The 14905-nt window shown below is 40.1% G+C and overlaps 1 protein-coding gene and 1 long non-coding RNA gene across 7 annotated transcripts in view; one reads left to right on the top strand and one right to left on the bottom strand.

Moving 5' to 3' along the window:
• The window catches only part of SORCS3 (sortilin related VPS10 domain containing receptor 3), a 603968-nt gene that overhangs the window by 7410 nt on the left and 581653 nt on the right, over positions 1 to 14905 (bottom strand). For all 3 annotated transcript variants that reach the window (XM_077125964.1, XM_077125965.1, XM_077125966.1), the window contains exons 21-25: positions 9198 to 9321; positions 7631 to 7743; positions 3736 to 3867; positions 1850 to 1949; positions 833 to 938 (exon numbers count right to left, since the gene is read on the bottom strand). In XM_077125964.1, coding sequence (XP_076982079.1) covers positions 833 to 938; positions 1850 to 1949; positions 3736 to 3867; positions 7631 to 7743; positions 9198 to 9321 — 575 coding nt within the window. The remainder of the gene's footprint in view (positions 1 to 832; positions 939 to 1849; positions 1950 to 3735; positions 3868 to 7630; positions 7744 to 9197; positions 9322 to 14905) is intronic.
• Positions 1 to 14905, top strand: part of LOC143654263 (uncharacterized) — a 62228-nt gene that overhangs the window by 16835 nt on the left and 30488 nt on the right. For 3 of the 4 annotated variants that reach the window (XR_013161724.1, XR_013161723.1, XR_013161725.1), the window contains exons 3-5: positions 848 to 1043; positions 1801 to 1996; positions 3745 to 3878. This is a non-coding gene — a long non-coding RNA (uncharacterized LOC143654263). The remainder of the gene's footprint in view (positions 1 to 847; positions 1044 to 1800; positions 1997 to 3744; positions 3879 to 14905) is intronic. The other variant, XR_013161726.1, reaches the window with a different exon arrangement.

Raw genomic sequence — 14905 nt, 5'->3', positions numbered from 1 at the left:
ATGTGCCACCCTTAGACATTATTAAATTGACACTGTATAGCTTTCTAGGAAGTGTTATTGTTTCCCCCATTTTATAGGTGAGGAAACAAAAGCTTAGAAAGGCAAATTCAGTTGCACAAGGTTACAAATGCTAAAAGTTAAAATCGGGTCTGTCTGATTTCTACCAGTATACCTGCTGGCATACGTGTTATGCTATTTGAATAATGGTACAGAATAATTAATCTCAATTTCATGCTTTTAATAAGCATCCTCTTATATCATCCTTCCTGTGGCCTTCTGAAATAATTTCTGAATACATGTGGAGTTTTTTTTTCCTGCTAAACTTTCCTTTAAGACAGAAAAAAAGAGGAAGAGGGATAAGTTTGAATATTTTCAGAATGCAAATTATACAGAGATATTGGATAGCTGGGACACAGGTAAGAAAATGTGGGTGTTGGCATCTGTTCATGTCAGTTTCCAGCTGCATTTTCTCTACTTAACCACTCTATATGGTTGCTGAGCTGCAAAGAAAGGTGAACTAAACAGCTGAGACCTATTTGGAAATTTGGGTGAGGTTTGAAAAAACCATACACTTTTCTTGAAGAGAAAAAAAATTGATTTCATAGGCTAGCCCTCATTTTCCTAATTCATTATACCTATGAATTGGATAGAGTTCAGTTTCATAAATCCATTTATTCCATGACCTTCACGCCTTCCTAATATTCCCATGCCAAACAAAGCTTCATGGAGCATTAAGATCACAAACTTGAGATAGGTTTAGGGATATTGGCTATGGGAAGAATCAGCTTCCATGAATGTAGCCCAGACATTACAACTGAGTGACAGCACGTACCTTTTAAACTTGTAGATCAAAAACACAGCCAGGCCTACAAACACCACTGACAAGAGCATTAGCATGGCTGAGCTGCTGTGCCCAGTACTGGAGTCCACCAACGGAGCTAGGAGGAAAGAACAGTCATGTTCACTCGGAAGCATTATTTGGAGGGAGTACCCATTGGAGAAGGATTCCAGTCTCCAACTCCCTGCATGCTATCTGGGCACAGGTACAAGCCTCACTGTTGAGGATGGAATCCCCAACCACAGCTTCTCAGGGAAATGAAATTCCCCTACTTTTCCTGGGAAATCTTGCTTTTCTTGGTCTAAACTGAGCAACGTGTGTGAGGCTGAAGGTAGAAGGATGGCTTGACTGCACCTTCTCTTTGACAACAGGTGTGCCTGTTGATGATGATTGCAGGCAGCTCCTTGGGAACTCTGGATTAAATATCAATTCAGTATTTCATTCTCTTTTACTCTCTTTTAGTAAAACACAGCTGGATGGGTACATCTGGAGGCTTCACATCTTAAAAGTTTTCCATTAATAAGAACCATTTAGTAAATGGGTTTCACCTAGAGAGTCAGTCAGAAGTGGATTCCTTTTTTTTCCTTTTACAAATCAAACAACTAGAGCTGGTTCCTGTTCCTACTTACACCTAAACATTATAAATTGGAATGGTGTTTTAAAGTTTCCTAACCAAGATTCAAGGAATCAGAGGATTGTAAAAACTGAGAGAGCCTTGGATCTACCAAATACAATTCCAACTGTTGTAGCTTTAAAAAAATAAATCAAGGGTGAAACTGTTATTTCCCCCACATCATCCAGGGATTCGACAGCCATGCCTCTCCTAAACTAGTCTTTCTGCCACCTCAATAGGATGCCTCCAAAAAGATTTGGTTATCTTTCTGAAAGATTGCTACATAAAAGCCATTTTCAGGCATCTATGGAGAAGGGTTTTATGATTATGTTCTGTCTTCTCTTTCCAGGGTAGCAGATCAGGACACCCATTTTCCCTGCTTCTGAGCAGGCACTTACCTAATGTCAGCTGTGTGACATACACAATGACTTGGACCCCTGGCTTCAGCTCAAACTGGACCAAATTCTGGTTTAGGGCACTAAACAGCACCTCTACAACCTGTAAAATAAAGAGAGGGGCTGCTTGGGAAGACGTGACATGCATGGGTGAGTCTCTTTCATGGGGTAAAAAATTAAGGAGAATGTCAAGAGATGGTAAATGGCAATGTTCAATCAGGGGACAGCTCCATAGTTCTTAATTCTGGGACTGTATATGAAAGAATATTAGAACATCCTCATCAGTTTGGTTTTCACAGCCCTTGGAGACCTGGGAAGTCAAGAAAATATTTGGTACTTTCTCTTATACCAGACAGGAGAATAAGACAGAAAGAAGTAGCCATGATCATCTAGTGAATTAGAATCGATAGTAGACATAGATTTTCATTCAACTCCCAGCTCAGTGCTCTTTCATCCATACCTTTATAACCTACTATAGAAAAAACTGTTGTGGGTTCCAATGAAAGAAAGTCAAACCATTATTAGTTCTTTATTCTGATCAAGTTATGTACACAATGTAGAGAGGCCCCGGCTAGGATTAAAGCAGGCATGTATACTCCAAGCTAGCAACTTCATTTTTTCTATCTTAGAGACAATGGGAGGCAAGCATCAAAGCAAAAGCCGCCTCCTTTTTATGGAATAATTTTTCCTCTTTACTTTACTCCAGCAAATCTCAGAATGCATAACAACAATTTAATCACTCTGTAATTCCCACATGAAAGCTGAGGCAGACTTAAATTGTGGTCCCTAAGTCTTATTGCGCCTTAGCGCCTTAATATCACAGCTGCTATTCATCATCATAATTACCTATTTATCTAAATGGATGGATACTGTAGCTTCCAAATATAGTTCACACATGCCACTGCTATTTCAGAATAAAGAGGTTATGTAAAAGTGAAGTATGCACTGAGAAGTCATATTTACTTCTGGCCAACCTCAACAAGCAATCCTGCAAGGCAAGGAACTGTTTCGCTTCCAGTGGAATTGACTTCTATGACATTTGTCTGTTCAAGGCCTGGGGATGGTTGCAGGGATGGGACGATGAAGAGATGGGTGCCACAAAGACATGGGAGATGTCTGTAAAATGATTCCTGCATATAGATGCAATTTATTGCACACTGGTTTTCAGCAGTCCTAGACTCACTTACTTCTACTTCTCTCAACTTAGCACCTTGGGAAGGCAGGGCAGGGTGAAGCAGAGTGCAGCCAATCATACCCCAGCAGAGGCACGGACTGAGAGAGGGAGGAAAACTGAGACTGGCTATCTCAATTCCAGGATAGTGAGCAGGTTGCAGAAATTATATGCCCATTTGATAAGGACAGTAAATCATAATCCCTTTTGGAAATGCTGCTTCCTTAGTCAAAGCAAGATGAGGCAATCCATCTCTCTCCAGAGGGACATGTTTAAAAGCAGGTTCTTTACTCCCCAGAAGCAGAACTTAAATTGACCAGAATCTCTAGAGCCAGTGCAGTTTCAAGACAAGAAGCTTATTTTCCCTGAATAGATAGAGGAACTCAAATTCCTCTCTCTCTCTCTGTCTTCCTCCCAAGACAAGTCATTAAGAAGGAGACATTAAGCAAGGTGCAGGGATGCCAACTTTTGGAATGAATGATGCCAGCGGTGCTTTTTCTTCCAGGTTGGCTAAATAATCCCATCGCTTTGCATTTGTGTTTTTTTTTTCTCCGGGTGAGGGCGATTGTTCTTCAAAGCTCTGGGCAATGGTCCAAGAGCCACAGGCTACTGGGCCAATGGGAGATAGATGGTCTCCCTCTTTTTGGCTGGGGATCACTTTGTGTCCCCTGAGTGTGGGGAGGAGGCAAATGGTCCAGCCAAGTTTTCTTTCACTTACTTGCTCCAGGTCCCCTTCGTTGCCTTTCCTCCTCTCGGTCAAATTCTTGGTGGGGAGGATGAAGAGCTCTGCTGAAGTGGGGAGGCCAGGGAACACGGCCACAAGGATCTGATCTTCTGGGACACTGGTGACCTGCAAAGATGGTAAAGCCTGTGGTCCTGGGGAAGGCAGCCATCCCCAAATGAACAGTGAGAAACCCAAGATGCATGGCAGAAAAGCTCAAAGAAGTGTTTAAAAATGAAGCATTTTAGGCACCAGTTTCAAAATACATCTAGTCTTTCTTTTTGTTTACCCCTAGAACTTCTAAATAAAGAATCATTAGTGTCACTACCTCCTCTGCTTCTACACACATTTTTCACTGAAACTAAAATAATATTACAAATGATTTTTAAAACACTAGTTTCTGGGAACATTTGCACATGCTCCTCCCTATTTTCCATTTTTCTGCTCCAAGAGGACTAGAGCTTCTGGCTAGAACATGAACAAACTGACTACAAATGAGAAAAGAGGATTTATAAACAAACATGGGAAAATACAAATAAAAAAAAAGCAAAGCAGCCCTTGTTTTCACTTATTAAAGCAGGATCATTTTTAAGTTAAAATAGCTAATATTGGTGAGGCAGCAGTAAGGAATTTCTCTCATTTCTTGATGGCAGCACTAAAAATAGAGACATATTATCAATTTGTTTTCCAAAAGAATTAGTTTAAGACCATAAAAATATTCACACCCTTTGTTCAGTAACTGTAGCTTGAGAGTGTGTCCTAAAGGAATGACTAAAGTATAGGAAAAGCCATATGCAGGAAGAAATGATCACATTCCTTAAAATAGCAAACAAATGGAGAAATGAACATAGTAAAAAAGAAAAAAAAAGAAAGAAAAGAAGGGAAACCTTAAGTAAGTAATGGTATAACCACTGGACAGAATATTATTCTACCATTAAAGTGATAATGCGTATTATGAGGCAAATGGAAAGCGCTTATGATAGCTGCATTCCAATCTATTTTGTTATTTATTTATTTATTTTGGTCAAAACTCTATAAAAACACAGTGTATAAAAGTAAGAAAAATATCGAGACACTCAAAGTTGCATTAAGATGCTGAGATTATGGGTGAATTTTTCTATTCCTGAATGTTTAGTAAAAGGATTATATTACTTTGTGATTAAAAAAAATTAAAGGTACACTTCTGTCTTAAGGAAAATTCCAGAAGAAAACAAAACTCTGAGGTTTCCCCATGTTACATCTCCTGAATAACACCTCTGACTCTGCCAGTCCAAATATGCTATGTGATATTTGAATCAGCTGAAACACTCGCTTCTTCCAAGAAGCCTCCCCTGACTGCTACTGCCTGCAGTGATCTCCAGTCCCTATGGCAAGCCTTTCAGATTGCCATGGTCACCGTGTTTCAGGGACAGAGATGAAGTCCACTGTGACAGTTGACTGTATCTGTCTGGTACAGTCTTCTCTCTGACAGGTTCTTACTGTATTTTTGCCTTCCTCAGATTCCCACTCTGTGGCTACCTCATTGTTCCAGATGCTGGACAGAGCAGAGACTCAATGAATACTTGCTGACTGGAAGAGAGGAGGAGGGCTTAGTTGCTTCTTATTTGCTCAGCTCTGATTCCTATCTGGAACTAGCCTCACACATGGGACCTAAATCTCAGCGATGAGATAAAGAACAGTGAGAGAGCCAACTTCAGGGAAATAAGAAGTGGCAGTCAGAACCTAAAAATTTCACCAGTCAGGGAGTCATCCTCTGGAAATGCCGAGGGGGCTTGGCCAGACCCATCCGAATTCCCCTGGAAGGCACAGCCCTGGGGAGGTGGGAGTTTCTAATACCCACATCCAGTGGGTAAGAAGGCCTTATCCTAACCATCCAGGTGATGGAATTCTCAAAAGAGAACCAAGGAGCAAAATCACTCCAATGGAGTGAAGGGGATAAGCCTGATGATACCCTGGCTAGAAAGACCTGTTGTCCCAGGGAATGCCAATTAGTTAAAGACACTGGAGATACCTTTAGGTGTGGTTTAGATCCATTTAATCCCATCCAATGGGACAAGTGGGTGACTAATCCTCATAAGGTTTAAGACCTCGGCATCAATCGGCATGAAGACGATGATGACGATGACGATGATGATGATGATTACCAAATTATTCATTAAAAACCAAGTCTGTTTTTAATAGAGTCATACAAAAAAGCCAAACAGTTCTGGATGTTTTGCATTCAAAGGCATACAAGGGCAATCTCATTTTCATCTCTTTCTATGAACCATCACTGTAGAAAGATTGGAGATGAAGTTCATCTTGTTGACAACTCCCCACAGGAATTCTCTTAGAGCATTCTCCTTTATTCTGCTTCCTTTCTCTAGGCTCCTTCTTCACGTCCTTCCTGTTATCTCCCCTCTGCCTTGGGGTACACCAGCACCCATTTCCTCTCTGACCCCTATTCTCCAGGGATCCGCCACAGGCTCAGATCTCAAATTTCTATCTCCAACATGAACATCTGCTTGACTTTCAGATCCCAATTTTCAATTATACTGGTCATCTTCACCCAATTGTTTCTCATGTGCTCCAGATTCATTATTTGAAAGAAGAAATAATTTTTTCCCCAAGATTGTTTCTCCTACCTAATCCCCAATTTGATAAATGCTTAGGACATCTCCTGCCTACTTTTCTAATCTGAAAGTTTCTTCTCTCTCTAATTCACAATCCATTTTATTAGTCACCAATTCTATTGTTTAACTTTTTAAGGAACTATAGAATCCCTCCTCTGTAGGAGTTCATCTCTCTGGCCTAGATAGCTGCAATAGTCTTTTAACTGGGTGTCTTTGATGAAGTCACTCCCTCCCCTATGCACTTCTACCCCAGCAGTCCATATATACTGGATGAAATGTATATCCATTGGCAGCATTTTCTTACTTAAAGTAAACAGCAACACCACATTTTTCACATTTCCCAGTGCCTACAGAATATATACCAACCCCCCTTTAGCTTCTCAAACCTTTCACAATCTGATTAAATCAACCTAATCAACCTTAGCTAGACCCAAACTAAAAACTTCTAGATTGACTACACCAAACTCTGCCATTTCCCAAATACACTGTACTTTTCCATAGTCCACTATTTTTCAAATGCTCTTCAGTCTACCTGAAAGACACTATCCGTTCCTGAGATAATACCATTCATCGTTTAAAACACAATTCAAATATCTTCTCCAAAAACCATTTCAGTAGCTCGTCAAGTATTTATTGAATTTGTGCCAAGCCTGAACTTTCCAGGATAGAGTAAATCACACTGTATCTCTTCTCCTTTGGGATGCTGCCATGCCTCTACCAAAGAGATAGTCACCTATTAGACTTATTTCTGCATTTGAATAAGAACATGTTTACTGTGTTCTTTGTGTGCCTAGCTCTGAGCAAATGGTTAACAAAACCCTTCCACCTTCTGTAAAACAAATCTGACCTTGGGTTAACTCTGTAACTCTGTTACCCTGTTGTCATGTTTACTGGCCTGTAGCCCTCTGATCAGTTAGTGGTAGTCTTGTGAGATGGAATTCCTTGTTAATAAGACCCCCTTGGTGAAGAGAGTGCATGATTTTAATGTACTTTCAGTGGCTGGTCCATTCAAGGGGTCAAGTTTCTATCTTAGAAAAATTCAGGATAAACAGGATAAATCCTTCATATACTGGATCTCTCTCTCTCTCTTTCTCTCTCCCTATCTCATTTCTTCACTCACTCCCTCCCTTCTTCTTTTCTCTCTTTTTACAGAGAAATAATCCTTATCTAAAGGAGAATCATGGTTTGTAATCCATGGAATCTGTATCCTCAAGCACACCATCCAGTTTTTTTTTCTTTTTTTATTCACAAGTACTTAAGCAAAAATAAAGCCAACTTACTTTAACCAGAGCTCTCTTGATGACATTGCCAATATCTTGTCTCCACTCAGGAATGTCAGGATTGTGGTAATCCAGATTAGGAGAAAATGATAGGAGCTGGGACTGGAAGTATTCTGCAAGGAAAGAGTGTGTGAATGAGGCTGAGGAGAGGAAGTGAGAGCAAGAGTGATAGGCAAGGGACTCTGTAACCATTGGGCATTAGGATAAGGGTCCATTCTCAGGAGGCTTCAGCTATATTTCTTAGTTCAAGCCTGTTTCTTGCCTTCTGAAAGAGAGCTGGATTTTCTGATTATAAATAAATTTGGTCTCCTAGTCCCTATGATTTTAAACCCTTGGTCTCTATAAAGAATTATCTGAAATGAACAGTAAGTATGAGACCCAAAGAAGGAAGCTTTTGTTACTGTTGATGTATCACGTAGAGCTGACAGAAAGCCTTATCAAGTTGGGCTCGGTTGGAATGGAGCCTTTTCTCAATTCCTTTGTCCATTCTGCTAGAAACTGCCTCAGAGGATTAGGGGGTTGGTTGAAAGAGCCCCTGGGTGGGGGATGGTGGTGATGGTGTGTGTTGGAGTGGTGGGGTAGTGGGGTAGGTTGGGGGGTCATGTTCCATTGCCTGACCTGGGTAATGGGCCCACAGGTGTGTTCACTTTGTGATCATTCATCAGGCTAAACATTTATCATCTGTGCACTTTTCTGTACACATATACAAACTTCAGTAACAATATTTATTTAAAAATTATTCCAGAGGCCTGATGAGAGAGTGAGCAGCAAGTTTGAAAAAGTGTAGAAAAGACATTTGCCTGGGATGTGGCTGAAAAAAATACAGTCTAAGTTAGAGGCTCACACATTATAGTACAATCTTCTAGAAGAACTTAGCCATAGGGACTGTTCCTATGGCCTGGGGGAGGTTGTGTGGGATGGTGGTAGAAGCACAATTAATTTCATTTAAAATAATTTTAATATTTAAGAATGGTTCTCCCCGATTGAGAATAGGATGGTGGCCCTAGTCACTGTTTTCCTGACTTGCTCCACCTGCATATTCTTGGTCTTTTTCTCAAGCTTTTTCATCCAGTGATGTTCGAATCTCCAACAATTAAGAAAACACACCAGTTACATGTGCATCTCAATACCTGGGCTATGAGTTCTACAAAAGCCAGGACCATGGTTTCTCAAGCTTTTGAAATCACTGGCACCCATCCTCACAAAAAGTGGGTATTGTGAATGTGTTGTAGATACCACAGCAGGACATCAGTTCTAGCTCCTTCTGTGACTAGCATTCCTTAAATTTAGGGTAAATATCTCTGACTAATGAAGACCCCAAATAGGTTGTGATGTAGACACATCACAAGACACAACAAATGCCTGTCTGTGACGTGCTTCTCTTAGAACCTCAGTCTCCATACAGGAACAGGGAAGGAGGAAGGTTTGGTGGCAGGTTTCCCTGTGGCCTAAATATAATTTCCCTGTGGCCTGGGACATTTCCAAAGCACTCAGTGATTGCTGCTAGGATGGGGAGAGGAGATGGGCAGGGGGTAGGGGGGATCATAGGATCATTTTCAGGGCTTACCATGAACTGCAATATCTTTTGTGTCCTGGATAAGGGCATTCCCGGCAGCCACTTGGACAGTGATAGTGTTGGTTCCTTCTGCAAGGAATGTGAAGGAAATGCTGCTGTCCAAGGTGATGAAGGGCTATGGGGTCAGAGAAGTGAAAACACCATTTAGTCCTCAATGAGGAAACCAGATTTCCTTCCTTTCCTGTAACCTCAGGCTGTCACAAATCTGCAAAGCATTTGTATACCACCAAGAGATCCTAACTTGCAATAGAAAAGGAGGAAAAAAATCCTACAACATTTTACTCAGCTTCTTAACACTGTGATTATACCCAGCATCCAGGAAGTGCATTAGTATACTTGAAACCCACTATAAAATATTAATCTTGAGTGATGAAGATAAGACCAGACACCCTGGATTTTTCGTGTCTTTCTGTTCTTTCTCCTGGGGCAAACTGGAAGCCGCTTTTGGAATCGGTCCCTATTGACTCTAAGAATAGGAGATCATTTCTCTTCTCTCCCAATATTACGTGTCATCTGTCTTCTCATTCTATACTCCACCGGACTGGAAGACCTTGGAGAAAACTGATCATGTTTTATTCACTTCTCTTGCCCCCACTCTCAGCACATTGCCTTACATATAGCAGAAAATATGTGAGTTGGATTCACAGCCATATTAATGGCTTTTTGTTTTATCTTATCTATGTTTTCCATTGCAAGGTACTTCTAATTTTTTAATAGGTGGGAAAATACATGAACATAGACATCTATGCTCTTTTTTCCATTTTTTTTCTCATCATTATAACAGATAAGGGCTTCCCATAGATAAAGAGAGAAATGTAGCATTTTCTCCCTGGGAATCAGGATCTTCATAAAAACAGGTGTATGTTGTGAAGATGAGAATGCAGATCATGATATTTAAGAGTCATTATCCAGTGGCCATTCTAAGGTCCTGCCCTCTCACATTCTCTGCTGTTCAGAAGGGAAGACATAACAGTAAGAGGCTGATGTACGGCAACTCAAAGAGATGCCATAAGCACAGATGAGCAGGCTTTCCTCTCTTCTTTGTGTGTCAGGACAACGAAGGAAGAAAGACTAATAATGTAGCCAGTTATGAGAGGTACAGAGTTCCCTTTAACTGGTGGGTATGGCCAGCACACACACACAGCACACCCACGCACTCTTCATTTGTTGTACGCCTGGATACAGGCAAACATAGCTCTGCAGAGGCTCAGAGGTGCAGCTTTGAGACAGTGACTCTGCTGCAAGACTAGAGTACCTCTCTAATTCAGAATTTTCAACTAGGCCTCTGAAGCAATAATTTGATTTGTTCCACTTTAAAATTCTATTGCTCTTTTATGACAAGGCTGGTGGCTGGAGTTGGGAAGGATTAGAGATCTTGCCCCAAGCATGCAACATTGTTTCTTCTCTGTTGCTAAATGAAAGAAGGAAGAGTAAAGAAAGAGATGCACTCCTAACTAAGGGCAAATCCCAGGGTTCACGCATCGGTCCCCACACTTGTGGTTCTGTGATGATATACACAAAGGTGTGGCCTTCTGAATGAAACAATGGATGAGGTGTAACTAAGTTCTGCCACCCACATCAATTCCAGTTGGTCAGGAGTAGTAGTCTTTTGGAGTGCTGTTTGGCCCAAGAAGCCGAAGTTAAGTTGGAATAAGGTAATAGAAACGTGTGTTAGGGAGTTGCCTTCTCTACTATAACAAGAAGAATTGCAACTTGAAACTCTGGCTCTGTTACTATTTTTATGAGTACCCTTGGGCAAAATTTGTCCCCCTTCTGGGCCTCAGTTTCTTTATCTGTTAAATGGAGGGTTTAGATGAGAAGATCCGTGAGACCCATTCAGCAGTCAGGAACTATGGGATTAATGAATGGGTTTAGGCTAACTGTCTGATTCCTACTGGTCGGCCCACTACATGCCTGTCAAGGGATCTTCAAGCGTTTCATTGCCTTAGTCACAGTTTGGGAAGGAAAATGAGATACCTCTATACACCCAGCAGAATAGTTAAAGTTAAAAAAAAATGGTAATACCAAATACTGATGAGGATGCAGAGCAGCTAAAACTCTCTTACAATTCTGACAGAAATGTAAAATGGTATAACCACTTTGAAAAAATTTCTTGAAAGTTCTTGTACATACTTAACTTATGACTCAGTGATTCTAATCCTAGGAATGCAGTCAAGATAAAACGTATGTCTACAAACAAAATTTCATAGCACCTGACTCATAACTGCCAAAACCTGAAAACAGCCCAGGAATTCATTGATAAGAAATAGAATAAGCAAAATATAATATTTCATACAACGAAGTACTAGTCAGGACTATAAAAGAACAAATACTGATATATTCACAGTCAGCTAGATGAATCTCAAAGTCACGAGAAGTGAAAGAAACCTTATACAAAAGGATTGATACTGCATGAATTTGATTAGATTCATACAAAGTTCTAGAACAGGCAAATCTAATCTAAGGTGGAAAACAAAAGAAAACAGTGGCTGCTTCTGGGGACTGGGGGAAAGGAATGATGGAGAAGGGGCACAGGAGAACATTCTGGAGTGATGGTAATACTCTATATCTTGATAAGAGTTTGGGTTACACAGGATATGCATTTGACAAAATTCAATATATGCGCCCTTCAGATTTGTGTGTTTCATTGTTGATACATTGTTTTAAACTTTTTATTTTGAAATAATTTCAAACTTACAGAGTAGTTGTAAAAATAATACAAAAACAACATATAGAACTTCAATGTCCACCCACTCAGAGACCCAGATTTACCAACTATTAAAATTTTGCCACATTTGTTCTTTCTTTTTTCTTTCCTCCTTCTCTCCCTTCCCTCCTCTGTATACTGATATATATATATGTATATATATACACACACACACACACACATATATACATATACATATACACATATATATACACACACACATATATATATACAACTGAGTAGATGAATCTCAGAATCTTGAGAAGTGAAAGAAATCTTTTCCTCCTTTCCTCCCTCCCTCCCTCCCTCCCCCCTTCCTTCCTTCCTTCCTTCCTTCCTCCTTCTCTCCCTTCCTCCCTCCTTTCCTTTTGTCTATCATCCACTTATCTATCTGTCTGTCTGTCTGTCTGTCTGTCTGTCTATCTATCTATCTATCTATCTATCTATCTATCTATCTATCTATCTATCTATCTACCTATCTATCTATCTATCTATCTTCTAAACATTTGAGAGTAACACTTAACACCTCCATGTATGTTTTCTGAGGAAAGGACACTCACTATGTAACCACCTTAAGTACAGCTACATTGTTTATACATTTTAAATCCCCTTCAAAACAAAACAAACAAAAAAAAACTGTAGCAAATATTGAACTCTAGGTAATGATTTTCAATCTGAAGCAGCATTTTTGACAAAAGGTAAAATTGTCTGAAATTTACTTGGAAATGAACCAACAATTAAGAAAGACTGACTGAGGGAAAGTTGGATAGATATATAGACGTGTGATAAAACAAGCACAGTAAATATTAATGGTAGACTCTAGGTGTTAGGTATATGAAAGCTTACTATAAAATTCTTTCGACTTCAGTATACGTTTGGAGCTTTTCATAAAAAATGTTGGAGGAAAACAAAACAATAAGGAACCATCAGTGCAAACTTTTATTTTCCTCATACCATGAATTACCCTCTCTGACCATGACTATGCTACAATGTGCTTCTGTTTTGGTTCATGGCTCTAGCTGCCCCGATCTCTTCCTACTTCTGACCAGTAGGCATTGTTTCCCTTAGTAGTTTCCTTTTTGGGAAACCTTCACTAGACTTCCATATCATCTTCTTTAGCTCTCATGAGCCTGTGTGGCCCCTCTTATTGATCCATGACATGGGTGGTTGGTGCTGTGCTGGACACCAGTTCTCTTACTGGAAGGAGCAGAATTCCTTCTATGCTAACAGATCTAATCTTCTCCTCATCTGGCTGCTTCCCTAGGATAGTAGAGGCCAAGCAAGGAGCCAGGGCTGCAGGACAAGGGGATGCCATCTGAGGTGGGAGGGAGCATGCCATTCTGCCAGCCATCCAGGGCACCGAGCCACAGCAAACAAACTGTGCTGAATGGGAACACTTGGTCCCTGGGTTGCAGTCCATAGACTTTCTGCTAGGGAAACTGCAGCAGCTAATTTTGTTTTCTAAATTGCTTTTGTTTTTCATCAGCTGTTATGGCATCATGGCTGATTTCACCTTCCCTGCAAAGCTGGAACACTCAACAGGATTCCTGAGTTCCTTGTTGGCCATCAATATCTGGTACCCAATGCTAAATTAAATCAAGTATTTTAAGGTTCATTTACTCAAAGCTATTAGGCAAGCAGACACATTTATTAAGCCAGTCCTCTGTTAATCCTAGCAAACAGGGCTTTCAGAGCCTCACAAATCCACCAGGCGGCCAATTGACTTGTCTGCCTCTGTGCTTTGTCCAAGCTGCAGGGCCAGTCCATGGTGAGGTCTGTTAGAATAATACTCCATTCCTTCTCTAGGCATGGGAGACATCCCTCCCCAAAGAGAGTCCCTCTTGGGAGGCAGGTCACATATTTATTCACTGAGCCCAGCAAGAAATCAACAAAGTTGTGAGTGCCTGTTTAGTTACAAGATTTCCACTTGATTAATGGAACAGGGAGCTGCAGGGATTCTTTGGATGCAGCCTATACCAGTTTCTCACATCCAGTAAGTTGGGTTAGTATTGAATATGTTAAAACATCCACAATTCAAAAGGTACACCTGGATAAAAGCTGTCATTTCCAAATTGGGCATTTATTGCCTCACTTAAAACCTTCAGCATATTAGATAGTAATGTGTGAAAACTGCTTATCAAATGAACTGTGGAAAAGACAGAAGATATAATTATAAATATACATGATTAGAACCATATAAAAAATCTAAAATAGGCACAAATATCAGAATGTAATAAAACAAAATATTATCTATAGCTGTGTTATGACCATGGATTAATGTAAAAATTCAGTTAGGCAGAAAGAAAATTTTCCTCATATATGTGCACACGTGCAGATACTCAAACATATCCAAAACTCTTCAAAAGTTTCTCACTGTTGTATGTATCACTGTACTTGAATCTGGTTCTATCTTTTACCACTTTATCCTAAATCTGATTTTTCTATGAAAAAATAAAAAGCATTTATTTATGGTATATCTGGGGATTCAAATACACCTGTTTTCTTGCCATTCCCATGTTTCAGTTTTTTTCCCCCAATTTCTGTCCAAATGAATCCTCTACACTGACTCAATCAGTTATACATAGAAGGGCCATTCCAAAAGCCTTAACTACCTTTCCCTTGTTTCTGCTTCAATTCTACTATTCTTTTAACACCAGCTTTTGACCAACTTCTCATGTGACCCATTCCATGACTCACAAAGCCTGTACCCTCACCCACTAGGCTGCTTGACTTACATTCCTATTGCTTTACTTTAGAATATCTTTTCTTGGATGTTAACCTCATATTCTCAAATAGATTGTATGTTACTCAAAGGCAACAAATACCAGTTTACACTGTTTTGTATTCCTCACAACCTCTAGCACAAAAGACAGGCTCTTGAAAAAGACACATGGAGGACTGATGAAATTTTACATCTGTTGATAAGTATGTAGATAGATGAATCTACAGTTAAATTTCAGGAAAGCTCACTCTTTTCCACTTGCTTCTATAG

This window comes from Tamandua tetradactyla, chromosome 13 (genome assembly GCF_023851605.1).
Source record: "Tamandua tetradactyla isolate mTamTet1 chromosome 13, mTamTet1.pri, whole genome shotgun sequence".
In the NCBI taxonomy this organism is placed as follows: Eukaryota; Metazoa; Chordata; class Mammalia; order Pilosa; family Myrmecophagidae; genus Tamandua; species Tamandua tetradactyla.
This window is presented reverse-complemented; position numbering and strand designations above follow the sequence as displayed.